General features: G+C 37.3%; 1 protein-coding gene across 2 annotated transcripts in view; it reads right to left on the reverse strand.

Moving 5' to 3' along the window:
* Positions 1–25558, reverse strand: part of EDIL3 (EGF like repeats and discoidin domains 3) — a 474131-nt gene that overhangs the window by 175820 nt on the left and 272753 nt on the right. For both annotated transcript variants that reach the window (XM_027970498.3, XM_027970497.3), the window contains one exon: positions 341–522. In XM_027970498.3, coding sequence (XP_027826299.1) covers positions 341–522 — 182 coding nt within the window. The remainder of the gene's footprint in view (positions 1–340; positions 523–25558) is intronic.

Raw genomic sequence — 25558 nt, forward strand, 5'->3', positions numbered from 1 at the left:
CCATTTTCATTCTCCTGAAGTACCAAAAATTGCTGCTAAGTGTTAACACAGTACTAATGGACACACGGCATATGTAAAATCCTCTCTTTGACATGTACCTTCAGAGAGTGATATTTGCAACTCAAGGTCATTTTAACATTTTTAACTCACTTCATTAACTTTCAAAAGGAATATTCATATTTCCCACAGTTGCAGGATTTATAGTCAGTTTGGACTCTAGCTAAATCATCCTTTCTTCTGTGACCATGAAGAAAAGTCACACATTGGACACTCACTATCTTCTTTCTGAAATGACTCTAGCCATTCCTTGGCAGAAACCCTGTCCTATCCCATCTGTTACCTGAATCCACGGCCATCTGTCATTTTCTGCAGCTGTCCAGGCATTTATTAGTCCCTTCTTATTCAGACGTGCATAGTAGGGATACCACTTCTGGAGTCCAAAAAGAGCTCGGTGGGTAGATGAAGCTGTGATTTGCTGATTTGAAATGATTCCTCCTTCAATTCCCAATGGGCCAGAGCATTCTAGGAACAAATTAGATGAAAAATGTGAAGGTATCAGAAATAACATATCCAAATGTGGCTGTTAGACTTGATAGGAAATTTTTAAAAGTGATTTCAACTTAGACCATCATGCCATTCAAGCCCCTCTCATTTCACAGGTTTGTTACAGATCACAGCATGAAGTAATTCTTGCTTCTCCCGCCACTCTCTTCTCACTTTGCTGTGAATGTGGCATCTGAACAGACATGTCCCTTCCGCACTGCTATTGTCTTATACACTGCCATCCTTTATTGATCACATCAACAAAAAGTGTAACGTCCTTAGAAGGTCTATCTCGTATTTTGAATTTCCATTAGCACACCTCACAAATCATAATTTGTCAAAAAATATCCATTGGTCCATTATTTCTTGGCTAGGCTACATCTGAGTTTAGTATTAAAATAATTTTCACACTGACTTAGCACTTCTCACTACTATAACTTTTTCAGTTGTATTTTTATAATGGCTGGCAGTTATGCTTCCAAAAAAAGGGTGATGTGTAAACCTGTTAAAACATTTTAAACTATTATAATAATAACTTGCGATATGCTATAAGTAACAGGAAATATGTAGACAAATTATTTTTATAGAGTAAGCAGGTAAGCACTCAGACATTATATAGAACAGTATAAATACCACTCAGTAAATCAATATATTAAAATATTTACATTTCTAATTTTAATTCAAAATACACAACTCTATCGATAGGGATTCTGCATATATTTTAGCATGTTTCTTTATTTTTTGTTAAATTTGTAAATTGGAATTCAAGATACATTTACTAATAAATACTTAAAATACCAAGATTAAGGCATAATATACTCAAAATAATAGGTCCTCAGATACTGAAGGTATTTAGATTTAAAAATCAGAATTAAAAGTTAATTGATGTAAAAATAATATATGTATTCAGAATTTTTTAAATTAAAAAATAAAAATAATATAAGTACTATGTATATAATATACATTTGAATTTCTTAATTATTTACTAAAAATTCACCAGACAGTACACTTATTTTTAATTCAGTTTTGAAAATTCAGAATAAGTATTATTATAATGAAAAGCAATACCTAGTTTTCTTAATTTCAATAACACATACTATACTCATTGAAAAATTAGGTTTGTATAATAAATATGATAATCCTATTATAAAATATACTACAATGATAACTAGAATTCTTGAAAATATGAAAGGAGTATACTGCTATTATTAAACCTTAGTGCATATAAGTCACAGAGAAGGCAATGGCGACCCACTCCAGTACTCTTGCCTGGAAAATCCCATGGGCAGAGGAGCCTGGTGGGCTGCCGTCTATGGGGTCACACAGAGTTGGACACAACTGAAGCGACTTAGCAGCAGCAGCAGCAGCAGCAGCAGCATGTAAGTCAACTTAGTCATTGCTACCAAGGATGTTTTAGATTTTAATTACAACTGAAGTCTAACAATTGTTAGTAATTATATGTTTACATTCAGATTGAGGATGCAAATATGAAAGGAAGAATTCTGCCACTGGACTATAATATTTTAAAAAGTTACAAGGATGATTCTCACTGGTAACCATTTTGTTTTCCACTAAGCATAAATGTTTCTTTTTTCTATTCCAAGCTCAGATAATAAGTAGCTCAAAGGACATTACTTAGAAACATTTTCCCAATGAATTTAAAACCTTTAAACACTTTTTATAAAAACAAAACTTGTGGCTAAGTTATCATCTTAATCAGTTGTTATTAGTATATATGACATTAATATAGCAAAAATTACATCTTTGTGATTGATAGCTGACAAATTATTCACTTGCTGAGTTAAACTTAGTATAGATATTTTCTAAAGCATTGTATTTAGAACTCTAGCACTTTATAAAGGTGCACTATATCACTTGGAAGTCATTTAATTAAGAAGCCATTCATTTTTAGAATTGCACCATTAAGAGTCACGGATAATAATCTGATTTTCACATTCCTAAAACATAACATTGAAAACTCAGATATTGAGTCTTTGGATTCTTGCTCTGCTTTGCATTTCAAACTTCAAGATCTTTACAGATTTCCTAAAAGCACTAAGTAACTTTCATGATGACACTTTGATTTTAAGCAACTGCAGGAGGCTGGGTTTTTAAGAACGCTGCCATTAAAAAGAGTCTCAAGGATGCTTGTCCTTGATTTGTACAATGTTTGGATGGAAAAGTACAGCAGGCAGGGAGGCCATTTATTGTAGGCCAGTCAGTGGAATGGCAGAGCCAGAGTCAGCTTTGATTAATTAAACTGCAAGATAGCCTTAGAAAGAACTCTGTACCATTTAGTTGTTTACTTCTAAAGACCTTATGCGGAATTGGATATCCTCACCGAATTTGTAACCATTAAAAAAAATTAGACCTCAAACCACAGTATTCAGCATGTCTACTTTGTCAGTCCTCTTAACCTCCCTTTACTAGCAACCATATCAGCAAACAATGGCTATGAACTGTTACCTTATCATATAGGCCAAACACCAATGAGCAATTTAAAAAGATATTTGCATTTATTTACTCTGCCATAGGCTCCCAATTTTGTCATGTCCTCAATAGTCATACATTCAAACAAAATAGAATTAAAAAATATATATTGACATGCTGTATATATATAGTATTTCACAGCTTACAAAATACTTTCTCCTGAGCTATTTCAGTGCTGTGAGGTCAAAACGGATGCATTTTTCTTTTCTCAGCCCTCAAGTCCACAAGTTCTTTTAGAATGAACTTTTGTAATATTTACTTACATACCATACATACTACATGTGGGCTGTGACTCTGGTTGCGGGGGTGGGGTGGTGGGGTGGGGTGGGGCGGTTCTTGAGCAAAACATGAGTGTGTGAAGTATCAGCTTAATTCCTTAAAAATGAAATGGTCTTCAATTTTTCTTATTTCAAAAATTGTGGTTATGGTGACACTGAGTCTACCAGCTGTGAGGTAATGACAGATAAATGGTGTGTTCCCTTTGTGACCATAAATTGTTAATAATGAGCCTGGTTCCACAAGGTCACTTGCACGTCTCTCCTTAGAGACGAGGCCATTGCAGCCTTTTAGCTCTGTAGAGCAGGCACTGAGTCTTACACTGCTGCATTCTCAGATGCTCACAGTAGCTTGGCTTGTACACAAGAGCTCAGGAAATATTGCTGAATACTGGTACTGGGTGCTTTTATTCCTAGACAGTAACCTAATAAGCAAATCTCAGTATTACACTTTATTTCACACTGGAAAGTTGTCACAACAGCAGCTTTTTCTTCACTAATCATTTGGACCACAATCAAATGGATGTCATCATAATAAAAGGTTCAAAATCCAATTTCCTTTTGCCTGTGCCATCCACTTCCCCAATGTCCTATTAAATACAACAGTTATAAAAACTAATGAAGGAGCTGCAATTCAGAATGCAAATGATTATACACCTAAGATTAAGTGACCTTAAGCTGTGAACAATAAGATGATTAAAAGAAAGATAACGTGGAGATATATGCTATCACCATCCATAAATGAGGGAAGGACATGAAATCATACTTGATGAAAAATAATATTAGATGAGCATTTTGAAGTTTGAAAAGTGCATCCACATGCGTTTCCTCACATAATCAACATAACAGTTCAAGGAAAAAAGGTTATCACACGCATTTCATAAATGAGGAAACCAGTGAGGAGGGAAGGTAAACTCGTAAAAGGTAAGTCTGGAATTTAAGCCAAATGTTCCTGCAGAAACAGAAAATAATATCAATTGATAAAGTGAAGAGTTCAGTAATTCTTTAAAAGCTGATGCTGAATTGTTTTTCTTCTGTTGTTATTTTACATGGGGATGTGTGTACACATACTAGGAATAGAGGATAGGAGAATTAACATGAAGGAATCATGTAGAGTATTACAAGTGGTACTCAGGATATGCTAGAGCTTTCACACCGGGGAATATGAAAACAGTAGGCAACAGTCTGTGACAGTGAGTCACAGAAGTAAATATTGAGGCAATATGGTGGTCTGTGTCCCTTTACACGTGTTAAAAAAAAATTGACCCTCTACCATTATTGATCTATAGATTGCTTTCCTAATTTGGATAGGTTTACTCAGTCCTGACTAATTCATTGACCTCTTATTATGTGCCCATCTACCCAGCAATATATCTATCTATTCATCCATCCATCCACTCTCCATTCATTAAATTCAATTTTGAAAGCTGCATATTAATTGAAGGCCTTCTATACACAGGCACTTTTTAAGGCAGTGGAGATACAAGGATGAAAAAGGCAGAAAAAGCCTCAGCTCTTGAGGTTCATATTCTAGTGCAGAGACAAACTCTAAACAAACACTTACATAAACAAGGAAACACCATAAAGTGGTAAGTGAAGAAAAAAAAGGGTGAACCAGGTGGAGGTGTGAGATGATCAACGACAGGCTTTCTGAGAGATGACATATATCTGATCTCTAAGTGAGAAGCAGGAATTGGCTACTGCACTAGATTTACTGTACTGGTTTTCTGAAGGAGCTTTCAGTCCAGTGGGAGAGACACCCATAGAAACAAACAAAGAAAGAAACAAAAAAATCAATATAACATGGCAGATGCTGTGATGTTGGATGTACAGGATTCCCTGGGAGAATGGGAGAGGGAATTATAATCCAGCCTGGGCTTCATGGTATAGAGTAGGGGTTAACATATTGAAGAAGAAAGGGAGGGCAGACAGAGAAATAGGAAAAAACCTGGCATGACTAGGGACGTGAAGGCAGATCAGTATTATTAGGGCAAGATGGGTTGGTGAGAGGTTAAAGGATAGGGTAAAGAAGCAGAGACAGATTATTTTTCTGGAAATCTTGCTGAAAAAAAAAACACCTGATTCTATTAGTGAGGGGAAATTTTCAAAGGATTTTAACTATGGTGATATTGTCACTTAGCATAAATGATTTAAGAGGGGCCAAAACTAGGGCCAAGTAGCAAACTACTACTACAGTCCAGGTGAAAAATGATGCAGGTCTGAAAGAGCACTGGAGAAGAAGAGGAGTTCAAAGCGTATTCAGAAATCAAAATCAAGCATCAGTGTTTACAGTGTTAGTCATTCTGTCATGTCCGAATCTTTGCAACCCCATGGACTATAGCTTGCCAAGCTCCTCTGTCCATGGGATTTCCCAGGCAAGAATATGGAGTATCCATTCCCTTTTCCAGGGGATCTTCCTGACCCAGGCATCGAACCTGGGTCTCCTGCACTGCAGGCAGATTCTTGACTGTCTAATTAGATGTAGAATGGAGGAGAAAAATGGAGTTATCTTCGAGGGTGACAGACAGTAAGTAGCAGATAGTTGTTCCCAGTTGAGGGATTGGCTATGTCTGACAAATAACACCTTTAACTCTAATTCCTTCCTTAAAATGTTATCAACAATTATTCTTGCTGCTGGACTGCATTTGAGAGGATCTGTCTTAATCCCACTTGCTATTACTATGCAGAACACCACAGGCTACATTCACATCAACCAGGCTCCAGGGACAGTTTTGAAAATTGAAAACCTGTTTCTATGCTGAGGCCACACCCAGAACTTGCCTGCCTCACAGCGCATCCATGCATGTACATCTGGTGTCCCACAAAATGGGGAGCCCCTCATAGACCAGGGTTATATCTCACATGGTATCCGGCAGCAAGCCTCATTCTCAGCAGAAAACTGATCTCAAAATAAATATATAAGGCAAATAAACAGTAATAATTACAGCCAATATTATAACATTTTATTTTTATAATTTACTTATAAATTAAGAACATTTCACCTAGTCTCTCAAGAGTACACCAATATTGAGACCTTTAGAATGTTTAAACATTGAGCAAAGAGGAAGAGCATCTTTTCCATTAAAAAAAAAAAAAGGACTGACAATCAAGTAGGTTAGTTCTGTTTCTCAACTTGTTGCTGCCCAACAACCAGGTATCTCTGAAACCATCTACTCTTACGCCTTGAGTAGGGTTTTCCCAGGTGGCTCAGATGCAGGAGATGCAGGTTCGATCCCTGGGTCAGAAAGATCCCCTCGAGTAGGAAATACCAACCCACTTCAGCATTCTTGCCTGGAAAATTCCATAGAGAGGGAAGCATGGTGGGCTGCGGTCCATAGGGTTGCACAGAGTCAGACACAAATGAACACACACACACACACACACACACACACACACACACACACACACACACCTACAGTGTGCTAAGTGGCAATTTGATCACCGCCGAATATGGCGATAGAACATGGCGGTCTACGGTTTGTGACTATTAGACCTGTGTTTATGTATCTTTGGTCCTGTGCTTGCTTTTGTCAGATGCAACAATAATTCTAAATTAATGAGTCCGATCAACATCAATGACTAGAGGCTTTTAGGTGGCGTTTACATAATCAGTTAAATAATCAGTTTGTCGGAATGGTCTGAGTGGCCTGGAAATGCCTCCTGCCCTTCACACGGACAGGGTGAGTGAGTGATGTCACCTGGCAGGGGTGCTCAAGCAGCTGGGGCAGCTGGGGCCAAGCCTCATGCGTTCTCCCCAGAGCCACTTTTCCACCTTTGCCAAGTCCACGCGCAAATAAAACGGCTTCAACATGAAGCCTTTCTCACTCTGCAAACTCATTCTCTGGAGTGTGGTAAAGAATGGCATCTGCATTTTATTGATCTTGCAGCTGACAGGGAAGTCATACTTCAAGATGTCTCACATCTTGTTCCTGAGTGTGCTGGTTAAGCCTTTCAAATAAGGGGGATGCTTGGCTGCATCCATAACAGGAACGTATTGCTTTCATTTGCTCTATCTCAATATCCAGACATCTTCAGAATGAAAGGATTTCAAATTAAAGCCATGTTAGAAACAAATCTTTAAACATCTCCAGTCCTCTCCTTCTCTGAGCATCTCATCTTACAGGAGTGCGGATCCTCTGCTGTGCTTAGCATAGCACGATAATTGTGCTGAACAAGAGTGCTGGCGAAGGAATTACTGATGACCTCCAATACTGCGGAAACAGATGCTGATTCAAGCAGAAACTTCTCTCTGTGCCACTTGGACCACAGCCTTTCTTTTATTCCTAGGGTTTGTTCTATTTTGAGAGTTGTCTTGAGACTAGGTTCTAAATTGGTGAGGGAGAGATCAAGGCCACTATTTCTCACTTACTGGCTCAGAAGTTGAAAGGAACCCTTAAAATTTTTGCTTGTGAGTTTTCCAGTATTGAAAATAATAGAGTACAGTTCTTAATAGAAAGGGGAAATTCTTTAGTGGCCACCTATCACAGAACCAGTCTTTAAGACTGAAGAAAATTAGCATTTATCAAGAGTAAGCAGCCCATCCGATGCAAAGAAGTAGAGTTTTCTCTAAGGTGGACAGGCATTTTATGTGCATTCCAAATAAGCTTAACTTATTTGGAATTTAAGTTAAATTTAAATTTAAGTCCCCCCCATCCCCACCCCAGCCTTCCCACACGCTTGCTGGTTTTTCTCAGCTTATCATTTTTCAGGGGTTGGGAAGTGGTGTCAGAGGAAAGTGGACAAGGAACCGAACAACCTCATAGAAGTAGAAAAGTTGCTCTCAGAAATAAGGTTTGGATGCACTAGCTTGGAGGTAGGAGAGCAGGGGGATGGGGAAGGAGCCCCCTGGACATGGTGAGAGAATGTGAAGGTAGACACACACAACACAGCCCTCCTATCACTCACAAACCACCTCGGAGCGCCCGTAGGGATCAGCCAGCCTCGCCTCATCGCACTGAGAGTGATCATCTTAAAAGGACTTAGAGCGAAAAATCCCATTTGGGGATGTTTGCTTCTCTCCACACACTTAGAGAATGCTTCAGGACATAGATTTCACATATGGCCACAGTAACCTTGCTTAGGGAAGCTAGTACTTACAAAAATCATCAAAATAGTTTCTCCGGATTAGTTAAGCTTATTTGGAATTCACATAAAATGCATGTGCACCTTGGAGAAAACTCTACTTTTTTGCATTGGTTGGGCTACTTATTCTTGATAAATGCTAATTTTCTTCAGTCTTGAAGACTGATTCTGTGATATATGGCCACTAAAGAATTTCCCCTTTCTATTAAGAACTATACTTTATTATTTTCAGTATCAGAAAGCTCAGAGGTGCCTGAGATAAATGATGAGGAACTACTATTTATGCGTATTTTTTCCTCTTGGACAATAAACTTCTTAACGGTAGAAACCACGCCTTTTGCATTCTGTATGTTTTCAAAGCACGTAGCACAGTGCCTTACAATTGGCAGTTCTCAGTTCTATGGGTTATCATAAATTAAAACTAATCACTGCTGTTTTGGAATTACTTTTCTTCCTTTCTTGAAACTAAATTAATCTTCTAAACATAGATATTATCACTCTAGGGATTCTACATACTAGGTGGGCATTAAAATCAGAAATACTTTTGGTATGCTGGACCACTTTAAATACATAAGAATTAGCTCTTGGAGGTAGGGGAAATATGTTTGGAATGCAAATCAGCCTTCATAAAGTTACAAATTCAATTATCAGCCATCTAGCTATTTCCCTATAAAAGATGGTTATGCTTTTCTTCACATTGTATTATCTTAAATCAATTATGATGTAATCTCAGTTAAATTAATTGTTTTAAGTTCAGGAAAAATTAAACTCATGAATAAGCTAAATTAGCATAGGAAATTGTCCATTAATATTTCCCCAAGCTAATTTTTTGAACATATTGATGCAGAATGATAGTGTTATTTAAATAGCAGGGTCTACAGACTCTAGTATTCAAAAGCCAAAATTTGTATTGAGATAATCTACAGAAGTCAATTAAATCTAATATTATCATCCTATCACAGTTAAAAGGCATTGCCATAGGACAATCAAAGAGCACATTTTAGTTTGTGTAAGATGGATTCTCTCAGAAGAGAAAAGCACACGTGCTTTTCAAGCACTGAATGCACTTTTGCAGGCAGGCAAGATTTTAGTAACTTGTACTCAGGCTTCCACCTACACTGCACAATTCATCTTCTACCAACTATGAAGATAACAACATGGTTTGATGAAATATTTGTCTGTAGACTCAAAAGCCTGCAATTCAAAAACCTGCAGGTATACCTACTCTCGCCTTCTGACAAAACATATCTGCACAGGAAAAGCTAAAAAGGGGTATAATGGCATGGTAAATGCTAAAGGTGGGATTCAGTTGCTTCAGGACACAGGAGTCGAATACTAAATGCAAATATTCAAGCACTGCCATGCAAAAGACACTTTCCCACACTTACAAGTTATTTACATCTTTTAGGTGTCTTTGGTAAATGTCTATCATGGTAAGTACTGCAAGGAACTGCCTCTGATGTTTGGTTATAACACAATATGACTGGTATGCCAAACACAGACTTTTATTTCAGAGATAAATCACTGTCCCAAATCCAATTATTAGCTACCTAGGTGTTTTTTTCTGTACAATGCAGCTTTGCTTTTCTTCATGCTGGATGTTATCTCAGGTTAAGTATGAAGTCTCAGTGTTCCAGAGGTCAAAAGAAACTAAGCCGGAAAAGAACAAACAGGAAGCTACTATAGATGGCAGGTACAGCACAACCAGCCCTCTCTAAGGCTGGCATTCCTTGAGAAGTTGGTGGAACGAAGGCTCGAGGGCAAAATGGAGCCTGAAAGTACACAGCAGCTGATTTGATTATTTGAATTCTAGAACTATCTATTGATACATGTATATTAACTCCTAAAATATCTACATAAATAGCTATACTATATAAATGGATAATTCTTATATAGTCAGAGAGGTATGAGAGCAGAAAAGGGAACTAAAAGTTCTCCCAAGTAATTTTTTTTTTAAAGTCTGCTCTCCACATCACAGCATCAGCTGCTGTTTTTCCTCTTTCCAAACTAAATCAAAGAGTAAATCTTGGGCTTCTATTGTGGTCCAGTGGTTAAGAATCCAGTGGAAACCTGCCAAAGCAGGGGATATAGGTTTGATCCCTGGTCTGCAAGGATTCCACGTGCCACAGGGCAACTAAGCCCATGAACCACAGCTACTGGGCCCAAGGGCAAAATCTACAGAAGCCCAAGTGCCCTAGAGCCTGTGCTCCACAAGAGAAGCCACTATAATGAGAAGCTTGTGCACCCCAGCTAGAAAGTAGCCCCGAGGCAAAAAGAGAAAGCCCACACAGCAACGAAGAGCTGCTGCTGCTGCTAAGTCGCTTCAGTCGTGTCTGACTCTGTGCGACCCCAGAGACGGCAGCCCACCAGGCTCCCCCGTCCCTGGGATTCTCCAGGCAAGAACACTGGAGTGGGTTGCCATGTCCTTCTCCAATGCTTGAAAGTGAAGTCACTCAGTAGTGTCCGACTCTTAGAGACCCCATGGACTGCAGCCTACCAGGCTCCTCCATCCATGGGATTTTCCAGGCAAGAGTACTGGAGTGCTAGGGCAGCCAAAAATAAATTAATTTTTTAAAAGTTAATCTTTTGTCACTATTTCCAGGACAGAACTGAGACAGAAGATTACATTTCTAGAGAGTATCACAAATGCTTTGCATAGAGTGTTTGCCATGATTTTGGAATTTCTGAAAGGGAAAACTGAACAAAGAACTTATAATAAAACAAAAGTAAAGCTATGGAAACAAAGGATGAATTATGAATTTTATAGAAAGAGCACTCTAGGAAAAGTTAATAGAGTACCATTTTGTTATAAATCTGTAGAAGCTAGGCCAGCTTTTCATACATTATTTCTTATCTGAGATTCATATGAGATCAGTTTTATAATGTAAGGAATATAGGTCAGCCTATTAAAATAGGAAATTTACCTTTGCTTCTTTTCAAAGCTACTATATATAATAATAAAGTAGACCTTGATGTTTTGTTATGTTCAGGTTAAAAGTTCATTTTTGTTAGACAGTATTTGTAGAAAAAACAGCTAAATAGTGTATTGTGCTGTGTGCTGAGTTGCTCAGTCATGTCTGACTCTTTAAGACCCCATGCATTGTAGCCTGCCAGTATCCTCTGTCCATGGGGATTCTCCAGGCAAGAATACTGGAGTGGGTTGCCATGCCCTCCTCCAGGGGATCTTCCCAACCTAGGGATCAAACCCCGGTCTGTTACCTAATAATGAACACTAGTAATATACCTAATCATGGGAAAGGTTGAAGGCCAAAGGAGAAGAGGTGGCAGAAGACGAGATGGTTAGATATCATCACCAATTCTACAGACATGAATTTGAGCAAACTCTGGGAGATAGTGGAAGACAGAGGAGCCTTGTATGCTGCAGTCCGTGATGTCACAGAGTCAAACACAATTCAGCAACTGAACAACAACAAATAATGACACATATATTTCTGAAAAGTAAGGTATTAAAAACCTTACATCTAGAGTTAGATATTCCGTTGCTGGAAAAGGTATCGAATATTAGCTGTGTTCAACAAAATATTCATATACTTTATGATACACTGCTATTTTCTGGTATGTTCAAACAGAATACATAATTGTTATGTAGTCTGACCTTAATGATTAAGTAAATAGATATGCTTCTTATAAACTTCTTATAAACTTAAAAATAGATGTCAAATATAAAGTTTTAAACTACAAATAATCCTGTGACTACCCATTACAAGTTTCAGATTTTGAAAAGGTAGTCAAAACTAGGATTTTATGCTTTTTCTTAAGCTTTTAATTAAAAGAGGACTTAATATTTCTCTTACTTTGGAATGAGATAAAAGACTAGCTTCTCCAGAGGCTTTATCTTACCATCTTACTCATGATGAATTGCTCAACACCCTAGTTACATATTTACAAGATTAACCAGGAATCAGGTAAAGGTCAACAAATCACAAACATAAAATAAAGCATAGCCATTAACCCAAAGCCATTAATGCTTCTCTTGTGGCTTAAAAGGTAAAGTATCTGCCTGCAATGCCAGAGACGTGGGTTCAATCCCTGAGTAGGGAAGATCCCCTGGAGAAGGTTATGGTAACCCATTCCAATATTCTTTCCTGGCTAATCCCATGGACTAAGGAGCCTCATGGGATCACAAAGAGTTGGACACGACTAAGTGATTAACACTTTTATTTTCATTAACCCAAAATGAAGATGGAAGAATTATTATCATTGCTAAAAATTCCTGTAAATTATGCAGAAAGTGATTTTCATTCTTAGGAATTCTTCACTTTAGTCAAATGTTTCAAAAAATACTAAAAGCAGTTACTTTGCAACTTAACAACCATTAGGACACAGCAAGATATAGCTATTATTATTAATATACAAGAATGATAAGTTACACAAAATAGAACAAGGGATATAAATTTTACCTTGTATTATTAGGAAAAATATTTCATTAGTTGAACATTTTTCTTCAATTACCCAAAACCTTTTTAGACACATAAAAAGAAATATTATGAACTTTAAATATTATGTGAACTATAAATTGCTCAGGTAGGAGTTATTACAGTTCTTCTTTGTGCCTTAGTTCTTTCAAACGTTATCTGCTCAGCTAAATCAAAACTGAAGAGATAAAACGAAAATAGAAACATTCATTTTATATTAATAGATATAAAAGTCTACAGTTTCATAGGATCATACAATTTTCAAATGTAGGTAATTTATTTGGGAAATAAGGTAACAATTAAGTGTCATATACTGGGGACATAATGTATATAAAGTGACTTATTGAGTCTTGGCCCACTTTCTAGTATATTAGTTCATCAAGACTATTTTCACTGTAATTTTGGTGGAGGGTATGAATGAAAATACAGTTCCAGATATCTGTATTTTTAAAAACATCTGGGTGATAAGGGCTTCCCTGGTAGCTCAAAGGTTAAAGCATCTGCCTGCAATGTGGGGGACATGGGTTTGATCCTTGGGTCAGGAAGATCCTCTGGAGAAGGAAATGGCAACCCACTACAGTATTCTTGCCTGGAGAATCCCATGGATGGAGGAGCCTGGTGGGCTACAGTCCACTGGGTCGCAAAGAGTAGGAAACAACTGAGAACTTCACTCACTCAATATATATAGCAAAGTATGGAAACTATGAGTTAATCATCTGTATTATTGGGAAAAGAACATCCACCTTAGATTTGTTTCATAGACTAGAAACAATATATCGTAAACACATAGTAAATCATATGGCAATTAATATGCCCTTAATGAATAGCAGTTCCTTATACTGTAATTGTTATTTTATTGTTGTTATAAAGCAAAAGTTAGGATTAAAAGTTATGGTTAAGAGAGACTGACTTTCACTATGACTATCTGAATACTGAAGACTGAAAAATATATTGCCAGTTCAGCCAGGTTTTCCAAGTATTCACTTCTTATTCAGGAAATAAAAGAAGAGAGAACATCTACTCCCATTTCCCACACAAAATATTCTTAATAAAAATTAATACATACATAAGCATGATTATTAATCATGAAGAGTCATTGAAAATGATCCAAAATGTCATGCCACTTGGCATTTCCTTAATATCAGATTCATCATCAAATAATTCTGTCACCAAAGCATTCAAATTGTCATATAAATCTCTGCCTAGGGGAAATATACACTATAGCTTCTTATAATGAATGAAAACGAAATGGTTCCCCACAGTATATTGCCAGACTCACTGGATATAAAAATAACTAATTAAATAATCTCTTTTTAAAATAGGTCTGTGACTGGCATGCACTTTTTTTCATTGTGGTACAAAACAGGGATTTCTCCTATGGAAAAATCTCATATTAATACTTTGATAAACTAGATTATAACTCTGAAAAGAGCCTTTATAATCAAGTTTTTTTTTTCCCCCAATTTAATATCCGAGTAATCTTATCTTTAGTTTGGATGGAGATAAAGTTTTAGCTGGCAGCAATTTTGCTGCAGTAATCAAAGAAATCTCATTTCCTCAAGTCCATAACTGACAGTAAAGCAACAAACCATTTCCCCCCAAATTGAATAGTACCTGATTTCTTTATCTTCAGCATAACCGTTTTTGTTTCATCATGACTTATTTTTCCAATCAATGTGAGAAGAATGTTAATATTCACTGTTTTGGATTTCCAAAGACATAAAGTGGATGTATTAGAAGAAAAATCATGAAATGCCCTGTTAGTACCTAGCCACCTCTGTTTTGATCTGATTTTCAGACATAAGAAAAACACGCACGAGTACTGGTTTCTTGTGTATGTGTGTTAGTCTCTCAGTTGTGTCTGACCCTTTGCGACCCCACGAACTATAGCCCCCCAGGCCTCTCTGTCCATGGAATTCTCCAGACAAGAACTGGAGTAGATTGCCATTCCCTTCTCCAGAGGAACTCCCAAGCCAGGGATCGAACCCTGGTCTTCTGCCTTGCAGGCAGATTCTTTACCATTTGAGGTGTTAAATAAGCAAAGTAAAATAAAGAGACACTTTCAGAAGAAACTTCTTTGCTCCAAATGTATGGATTTTTTCTCTCACAGACATTCTTAAAGAATAAAAATGAAGACTGCATATGTTTATTGCAAAGAAAATATGTCAAATATTTCAGCCTCAAAATAACCCCATGGAGACTAATTTCATTCCCAATTTTAAGTGAGGCTCAGAGAGGTTAAATAACTCCTAAGTTCACAGAGGAAAGATTTGGCCCTAGGTGTTTTGGTTACCAAAGGGTCATGACAAACACTATGGCATGATACGATGTTTGGGGGACATTTGCTGCACTGTGTGTTAAGGGTGTGGAGAAGTGATGAGAAGTGACAAGCAGTTCCATCATATTTATAAAGACGAAGAGTAGTAAAATAGCTCACTCTATGTTCTTCATCATTTTTTCTGTCAAGGCGTATAGGCTGAAGGGTCAACACTGATAGCTATCCATCTAACATTTAAAAAGAGATTTTGAATGTTGAAGGAGCAAAGTAGAGACATGACATTTCATACTCTAGTCTTAAGGTTCAAGTGACGCTAATTTAAAGTTAGCATCATTTGATAGCTAGATATCCATAGAAAAGGACTATAGTGAATGGCCTACCTCAAGGGTTTCTATAACTTTATTTTTCTTCTCTCTCTTGCTTTTTATTTTCTTTCTATAATACATGAACTGCTTTCATATATTCACCTATGAGAAAGTCAATTACAATAAGGGCATTCTTCTCTGTTTAACAAAATACCTCTGCCTAAATTATGGAGGCGACTATTCTCAATGTTAATATCTTCAAACAAGAAATTCGCAAATGGGTAAGTATCACATTAGTCTATATCTATAATTTATAGTAGTAGCAGTGTTAGTGGCTTAGTCGTGTCTGATTCTTTGCGACCCCACAGACTGGCCCACCAGAATCCTCTGTCCATGGGATTCCTCAGGCAAGAATACTGGAGTGGGTTGCCATTCCCTTCTCCAGGGGATCTTCCCAACCCAGGGATCAAACCCGGGTTTCCTGCATTAAAGGCAGATTCTTTACCAGCTGAGCTACAGGGAAGCCCATATACATAGTTTATATATAGTTTATGTATATAATCTCCAAAATTCATATCATTACTTTATCAAGAACTTTATGTTCTAAACCTAGGATTGGGGTAGCTGTTAAGCTTTGTTCTTAAAGCTTTGTATTTTAGGTGCGCAATAATTGTTAGAAAAATGAACAGACACCACTTATACATTCACGTACACATGAACTTGGATTTCCCCAGTGTATTTCCCTTTCCTTTCATACTCAATTTATTGTATATCCAAGATTCAGTGTCTGTGATAGCATATTGAGAAGCATGAAGAAAATAAATCAATCGATTATATTTACTCCACATACCTTATAATTACTTTAAAATTCAGTTTTAACTCTAATTTCTCACGAGCATGCTGTAGGCTATGCTTAGTCTCTCAGTTGTGTCTGAATAGTTGTGACCCCATGGATGGCAGCCTGTCAGGTTCCTCTGTCCAACGGAATTTTCCAGGCAGGGATACCAGAGTGGGTTGCCATTTCCTCCTCCAGGGGATCTTCCCAACCGAGGGATCCAACCCAGTCTCCTATATTGCAGGCAGATTCTTTACCTACTGAGCCACCAGGGAAGCCCAGGCATAGCTATTTAATAATGCGAATTATTAACTGAAACACAATTTTTACAGTATTTAATTTCTATCAATACTCTCTGGCTAAGGTGGAATACTAAAAATAAATTTCATTTCAACCAGTAATAAAAGCAGCCTATAGACAATTTACCTGGCTAGCCAGCTCCTGGAATTTCAAAAAACTGTATGTACTATTATATTCTTGGGAGTAGAGAGGCTATGAGTATAATGTGAAGTGGTTACTCCTTTTTACTTATATGCTGGTAAAAAGTGTAAGACCATACCCATCACATTTTCCAATATTTTTCTTTTTTAAAATTCAGTTTAAATTTAGATTACATGTTTCCAATGGTCTGTTCATTATGTTTCAATAAATGATAGTCTGTTTCCCCTTCTTATATTAATCAATATAGATGAAAGCTAAGTGCACAGAGATAGTCACTAGAATCTCCTTGATAGATAAATGTGCCTGCTGCTGCTGCTGCTGCTGCTGCTGCTGCTGCTGCTGCTGCTGCTGCTGCTGCTTCAGTCGTATCCGACTCTGTGAGACCCCATAAATGGCAGCTCACCAGGCTCTGCCATTCCTGGGATTCTCCAGGCAAGAACATTGGAGTGGGTTGCCATTTCCTTCTCCAATGCATGAAAGTGAAAAGTGAAAGTGAAGTTGCTCAGTCGTGTCTGACTCTTCACGACCCCATGGACTGCAGCCCACCAGGCTCCTCTGTCCATGGGATTTTCCAGGCAAGAGTACTGGAGTGGGGTGCCATTGCCTTCTCTGGATAACTGTGCCTAGAAAAAAGATAATTAAACTGTTTTCTAACTAAAGTAGGAGTGTGTGTGTGATAGATAGAGAGAAAGGAATGTTTTATAATGATCATTTTTGGTCTTGAATTATTCTAAACACATTTCCATATATGCAAAGGGTAATCTGTGGGTAATAACTGGCTTCTACAGATGTGGCCTGATGTAAATAATGGTAAAGTATTCATACAATGGGAAATACAAATGAACAGCATGAATTTATGCATCATTTTTTTTAGTGTTAATACATATTTTTATTCTATTGATTTAAAATCATTACTTGCGGTGTTAGAAAGTGATCTAGTTTCATTCTTTTACAAGTGGTTGACCAGTTTTCCCAGCACCACTTGTTAAAGAGATTGTCTTTACTCCATTGTATATTCTTGCCTCCTTTGTCAAAGATAAGGTGTCCATATGTGTGGATTTATCTCTGGGCTTTCTATTTTGTTCCATTGATCTATATGTCTGTCTTTGTGCCAGTACCATACTGTCTTGATGACTGTGGCTTTGTAGTAGAGCCTGAAGTCAGGCAAGTTGATTCCTCCAGTTCCATTCTTCTTTCTCAAGATTGCTTTGGCTATTCGAGGTTTTTGTATTTCCATACAAATCTTGAAATTATTTGTTCTAGTTCTGTGAAAAATGTGGCTGGTAGCTTGATAGGGATTGCATTGAATTTGTAAATTGCTTTGGGTAGTATACTCATTTTCACTATATTGATTCTTCCAATCCATGAACATGGTATATTTCTCCATCTATTAGTGTCCTCTTTGATTTCTTTCATCAGTGTTTTATAGTTTTCTATATATAGGTCTTTAGTTTCTTTAGGTAGATACATTCCTAAGTATTTTATTCTTTTCGTTGCAATGGTGAATGGAATTGTTTCCTTAATTTCTTTTCTACTTTCTCATTATTCGTGTATAGGAATGCAAGGGATTTCTGTGTGTTGATTTTATATCCTGCAACTTTACTATATTCATTGATGAGCTCTAGTAATTTTCTGGTGGAGTCTTTAGGGTTTTCCATGTAGAGGATCATGTCATCTGCAAACAGTGAGAGTTTTACTTCTTCTTTTCCAATTTGGATTCCTTTTATTTCTTTTTCTGCTCTGATTGCTGTGGCCAAAACTTCCAGAACTATGTTGAATAGTAGCGGTGAAAGTGGACACCCTTGTCTTGTTCCTGACTTTAGGGAAATGCTTTCAATTTTTCACCATTGAGGATAATGTTTGCTGTGGGTTTGTCATAGATAGCTTTTATTATGTTGAGGTATGTTCCTTCTATTCCTGCTTTCTGGAGAGTTTTTATCATAAATGGATGTTGAATTTTGTCAAAGGCCTTCTCTGCATCTATTGAGATAATCATATGGTTTTTATTTTCAATTTGTTAATGTGGTGAATTACATTGATTGATTTGCGGATACTGAAGAATCCTTGCATCCCTGGGATAAAGCCCACTTGGTCATGGTGTATGATCTTTTAATGTGTTGTTGGATTCTGATTGCTAGAATTTTGTTGAGGATTTTTGCATCTATGTTCATCAGAGATATTGGCCTGTAGTTTTCTTTTTGTGACATCTTTGTCAGGTTTTGGTATTAGGGTGATGGTGGCCTCATAGAATGAGTTTGGAAGTTTACCTTCCTCTGCAATTTTCTGGAAGAGTTTGAGGAGGATAGGTGTTAGCTCTTCTCGAAATTTTGGTAGAATTCAGCTGTGAAGCCATCTGGATCTGGGCTTTTGTTTGCTGGGAGATTTCTGATTACAGTATCAATTTCCGTGCTTGTGATGGGTCTGTTAAGATTTTCAATTTCTTCCTGGTTCAGTTTTGGAAAATTGTACTTTTCTAAGAATTTGTCCATTTCTTCCACGTTGTCCATTTTATTGGCATACAACTGCTGATAGTAGTCTCTTATGATCCTTTGTATTTCTGTGTTGTCTGTTGTGAACTCTCCATTTTCATTTCTAATTTTATTGATTTTTGATGAGTCTGGCTAATGGTTTGTCAATTTTATTTATCCTTTCAAAGAACCAGCTTTTGGCTTTGTTGATTTTGCTATGGTCTCTTTTGTTTCTTTTGCATTTATTTCTGCCCTAATTTTTAAGATTTCTTTCCTTCTACTCACTCTGGGGTTCTCCAACTCTTCCTTTTCTAGTTGCTTTAGTTGTAGAGTTAGGTTATTTATTTGACTTTTTCTTGTTTCTTGAGGTATGCCTGTATTGCTATGAACTTTCCTCTTAGCACTGCTTTTATAGTGTCCCACAGGTTTTGGGTTGTTGTGTTTTCATTTTCATTAGTTTCTATGCATATTTTGATTTCTTTTTTGATTTCTTCTGTGATTTGTTGGTTATTCAGAAGTGTGTTGTTCAACCTCCATCTAAATGTAAGATCAGAAACTATAAAACTCCTAGAGGAGAACATAGGCAAAACACTCTCAGACATAAATCACAGCAGGATCCTCTATGATCCACCCCCAGAATTCTGGAAATAAAAGCAAAAATAAACAAATGGGATCTAATTAAAATTAAAAGCTTCTGCACAACAAAGGAAAATATAAGCAAGGTGAAAAGACAGCCTTCGGAATGGGAGAAAATAATAGCAAATGAAGCAACTGACAAACAACTAATTTCAAAAATATACAAGCAACTTCTGCAGCTCAACTCCAGAAAATAAACGACCCAATCAAAAAATGGGCCAAAGAACTAAATAGACATTTCTCCAAAGAAGACATACGGATGGCTAACAAACACATGAAAAGATGCTCAACATCACTCATTATTAGAGAAATGCAAATCAAAACCACAATGAGGTACCACTTCACACCAGTCAGAATGGCTGCGATCCAAAAATCTGCAAGCAATAAATGCTGGCGAGGGTGTGGAGAAAGGGAACCCTCCTACACTGTTGGTGGGAATGCAAACTAGTACAGCCACTATGGAAAACAGTGTGGAGATTCCTTAAAAATTGCAAATAGAACTACCTTATGACCCAGCAATCCCACTGCTGGGCATACACACCGAGGAAACCAGAATTGAAAGAGACACATGTACCCCAATGTTCATCGCAGCACTGTTTATAATAGCCAGGACATGGAAACAACCTAGATGTCCATCAGCAGATGAATGGATAAGAAAGCTGTGGTACATATACACAATGGAGTATTACTCAGCCGTTAAAAGAATTCATTTGAATCAGTTCTGATGAGATGGATGAAACTGGAGCCGATTATACAGAGTGAAGTAAGCCAGAAAGAAAAACACCAATACAGTATACTAACACATATATATGGAATTTAGGAAGATGGCAATGACGACCCTGTATGCAAGACAGGGAAAGAGACACAGATGTGTATAACGGACTTTTGGACTCAGAGGGAGAGGGAGAGGGTGGGATGATTTGGGAGAATGACATTCTAACATGTATACTATCATGTGAATTGAATCGCCAGTCTATGTCTGACGCAGGATGCAGCATGCTTGGGGCTGGTGCATGGGGATGACCCAGAAAGATGTTATGGGGAGGGAGGTGGGAGGGAGGTTCATGTTTGGGAATGCATGTAAGATTTAAAGATTTTAAAATTTAAAAATAAAAACTAAAAAAATAAAATAAAATAAAATCATTACTTGCTTAGCTTAGATATAAATGCTTGCTTGTGGTACATTTTTTTGGAACGGTTATGTTACCAAAATTTCTGTTTTGTTATTAATTTAGTAGACTTCAGTGAGTCAAAGATCCCATTATTATATACTATTAACATATCAATGATTTTAAGATGCCTCCCCAAATGAGAGATGTTAATATGTTTCAAACATAAAGGCATATACATCTTGGAATTGTGGAAATGAGGAACTGTCCATGATGCATGTTTATGTTTTCTGTTAGAGGTGCATGTTTTCATTTTTTTCTGGACAATTCTTTATCCTCATATTACTGGTATTAGTAGCGGTTTCCCTGGTGGCTCACATGGTAAAGCATCTGCTGGCAATGCAGGAGACCTGGGTTCAACCCTGCGTCAGGAAGACCCCCTGAAAAAAGGAATAGCAACCACTCCAGGATTCTTGCCTAATCCCATGGGCAGAGGAGCCTGGTAGGTTACAGTCCATGGAGTCGCAAAGAGTCAGGCACGACTGAGCAACTTCACTTCACTGGCATTAGGCAATTGCTACTGCTGCTAAGTCACTTCAGTCGTCTCCAACTCTGTGTGACCCCACAGACGGCCTCCTACCAGGCTCCTCTGTCCCTGGGATTCTCCAGGCAAGAACACTGGAGTGGGTTGCCATTTCCTTCTCCAATGCATGAAAGTGAAAAAGTGAAAGTGAAGTCGCTCAGTTGTGTCCGACTTTGTGCAACCCCATGGGCTGCAGCCCACCAGGCTCCTCTGTCCATGGGATTTTCCAGGCAAGAGTACTGGAGTGGGGTGCCATTGCTTTCTCCGATTAGGCAATTAGACAACCCTATAACTGATACAGTTAAACCAGAACTACAAATATTCTCTTTTCTAGGTCATATTAGAAACCAAAATCTGAGGGCTTATTACCAGACTGGGAAAATGACATATTTTTTCCTATTAAATTATCTTATCCATTTTATGTGATAGAATTTTATATAATGCTCTGTAATATTTTCAGGCAACAATTTGCCATTATTCTTAGAATATTAAACAAAAATTGTTTTACGTGACTAGACCAAACACTAGAATATAGTTAGTAGTTCTGTGAGGACTTCTGTAGTGTTCTGCATAATGAATGAACTCACTTAAGCCCCTATGATAAAATCCACTTGACTGCTCAAAAGGTTAAATGTGTATAAAAAAGCTGCCATTTTGCTATGCTAGAAAGAAGAGTTAAGAGACACTAAATAAATTGTTTTTCCTTCTCAGATACAATTGTAAGCTTATTGCTTTTTTGTGTTGTAAGTAACCTTTTCAAGTGCAATCCACAGCACTATTTATTATTCATTAAAAAAGCTATCTCAACTAAAATATTGCTAAAATTGAAGAATATTCAATAAATTGAAATTCATCATGAGTATGAAAGGAAGCAGGGTAAAAACAGAGAAAAGCAAAAAAGTTCTATGAGAATCCATGTGACGTGGAAACAGGAACAAAAATAGAATGAGAATGTAAGACATAGGTCCAAGTGGCCCACAAGCCTTCTTTATAGTTTTGGTTCACATATAATCTTAAAAACAGTCCTCTTAAAAGATGAAATGAATGACCATATTTTTCCTATAATCAAAAAAAGCCAGAAAAAATGACATCAGAGTAATATTTCAAAAGTCTTAATGTCAATAACTATGTGTTCTATATTTTGATAGTTGTCTTATCATCTAACATAATGCCACTGTTACAGTCCTGTTGCAAAAGATCTAGGTTGTTAGATGTCTAGTCATTTCCACCTTTTTATTCCAGTTCAGCACTTACAGATCTGTGCAAACTTTTCCTCCTTATGTGAACCGTGAAATCCCAGATGTTCAAGCTGGTTTTAGAAAAGGCAGAGGAACCAGAGATCAAATTGCCAACATCCGCTGGATCATGGAAAAAGCAAGAGAGTTCCAGAAAAACATCTATTTCTGCTTTATTGACTATGCCAAAGCCTTGGAATATGTGGATCACAATAAACTGTGGAAGATTCTTCAAGAGATGGGAATATCAGACCACCTGACCTGCCTCTTGAGAAACCTATATGCAGGTCAGGAAGCAACAGTTAGAACTGGACATGGAACAACAGACTGGTTCCAAACAGGAAAAGGAGTACGTCAAGGCTGTATATTGTCACCCTGCTTATTTAAGTTATATGCAGAGTACATCATAAGAAACACTGGGCTGGAAGAAGCACAAGCTGGAATCAAGATAGCTGGGAGAAATTAATAACCTCAGATATGCAGATGATACCACCCTTATGGCAGAAAGTGAAGAGGAACTAAAAAGCCTCTTGATGAAAGTGAAAGTGGAGAGTGAAAAAGTTGGCTTAAAGCTCAACATTCAGAAAATGAAGATCTTGGCATCTGGTCCTATCACTTCATGGGAAATAGATGGGGAAACAGTGGAAACAGTGTCAGACTTTATTTTGGGGGGCTCCAAAATCACTGTAGATGGTGACTGCAGCCATGAAATTGAAAGACGCTTACTCCTTGGAAGGAAAGTTATGACCAACCTAGATAGCATATTCAAAAGCAGAGACATTACTTTGCCAACAGAGGTCTGTCTAGTCAAGGCTATGGTTTTTCCTGTGATCGTGTAACGATGTGAGAATTGGACTGTGAAGAAAGCTGAATTGATGCTTTTGAACTGTGGTGTTGGAGAAGACTCTTGAGAGTCCCTTGGACTGCAAGGAGATCCAACCAGTCCATTCTGAAGGAGATCAGCCCTTGGATTTCTTTGGAAGGAATGATGCTGAAGCTGAAACTCCAGTACTTTGGCCACCTCATGAGAAGAGTTGACTCATTGGAAAAGACTCTGATGCTGGGAGGGATTGGGGGCAGGAGGAGAAGGGGACAATAGAGGATGAGATGGCTGGATGGCATCATGGACTCAATGGATGTGAGTCTGAGTGAACTCCGGGAGTTGGTGATGGACAGGGAGGCCTGGCGTGCTGCAATTCATGGGGTCGCAAAGAGTCGGGCACGACTGAGCAACTAAACTGAACTGATCTTCCTTAAAGAAAAAAGGCCAAATAAATGATGGAATCATATGAGTCTTAGAAGTATAGACTGCTTAAAATAATTCTAGGTACACATAAACTATGAATTAAGAACTAAATTCCAAAATAGACTTAATTATATACTTAGTGACAATAGCCTGATGCTTTGAAATTGATGTGATCACCAGTTAAAAATATTACTTAGTAGACTGGCATTCTTTTTTTCTCACATAATGAGCAATACACATTTTACTCTGTATTTGATTCTAGAGAACTGGCAATTTTTTGTTAATTTATACACAAGCTGTATTCTTCTAAAGCAATTATATATATATGTCAAATTCTAAATTGACTATAAAATAACTAAATAACTAAATGATTATAAAATTTTACACAGATTATAATTGGTCTTAAGAAAATTGGAAAGGCCCTGGTTAAAAAGAAAGTAGACTGGATGTTTTCAACTGCAGACTGTAGTGTATCTTTAGTGTATCTGTTTTTTTGTCTTTTAAATATGGATTAATACCCATATCTAACTTCAAATATATCACTTCTCTATGGGGTTAACAAACTTTCTGAACCACCATTGTTGGTGAGAAGCAGCAATGCTCACTAACAACTCTGCTGTTAAAACTCCTGTAAACACAATGACAAAAATGTGGCTTCACAGTATCATTTTCTGCTACTTATTTTTTTTTATACATGCAGCTAGAGAACCGAACTCAGAAGATGGCTAGAAATGGACATTCATGGAGCTAGAGAACCAAACTCAGAAGATGGCTAGAAAATGGATCATTAGTAGCTTATATTTCCCAAAGCTTCATGAATATTATCCCGGAGGATAAAATATCTTTTGAAACCAAAAAGCCAGTAACTCAGGATTCTGAATCTTTTCTGCACTATGGATACTTTCATCAGTCTTGTGACGCCTAGAGGGCCTTCTCAGAATAATGCTTTTCAGTTCACAAAATGAAATAAACAGAAGCACAAAGTAATTATCAAAATATTTTAAAATGTGTGATATAATAACATGCACGCTCATCTATTAACACATTCAATAACAGAGGTGGTGGCAGGACCACTATAGTTTCTTATTAGTGAAAACTAAATGGTATTTTCAGTGATGCACAACAAGATAATGTGGTATGAAAATAACTGTGGTTTCTGTTCGTGACAAAGTCACTGGTACTGCTAATGCAATGATTCATTGTTGTCTGCATCTGTAATGGATGGAAATTCTAAGTTTCAGAGAGCTATTAGTAAAAAAGAAACATACAATTTTTGTTTCCTCATCAAAAAACACCGACACCCTGAATTCTAGCTATCCCAGAGGGTCCTGTAGCCTTGGTCAAAAACTTTGCATTAAGCACTTAGAGGGGATGGGGCTAAGAGCATCTTTTATACAAATCCCTGTAGGAAAGTGCTCATGTTTTATTATACTTAAAGCTATTAACAATGGTAGAATCGAGGAATAATTCTAATGGGAAAGGAAAAGGCATTATTAAGTTACTGCTGAGTGGATATGAAGCAACATTTATATATGAAATAGCCAGGTTATGGATGTTCAAAAAAATTGTGTGTCTTCCTGAGTGTACCAAAAAATA

Source organism: Ovis aries, chromosome 5 (genome assembly GCF_016772045.2).
Source record: "Ovis aries strain OAR_USU_Benz2616 breed Rambouillet chromosome 5, ARS-UI_Ramb_v3.0, whole genome shotgun sequence".
NCBI classification, from domain to species: domain Eukaryota; kingdom Metazoa; phylum Chordata; class Mammalia; order Artiodactyla; family Bovidae; genus Ovis; species Ovis aries.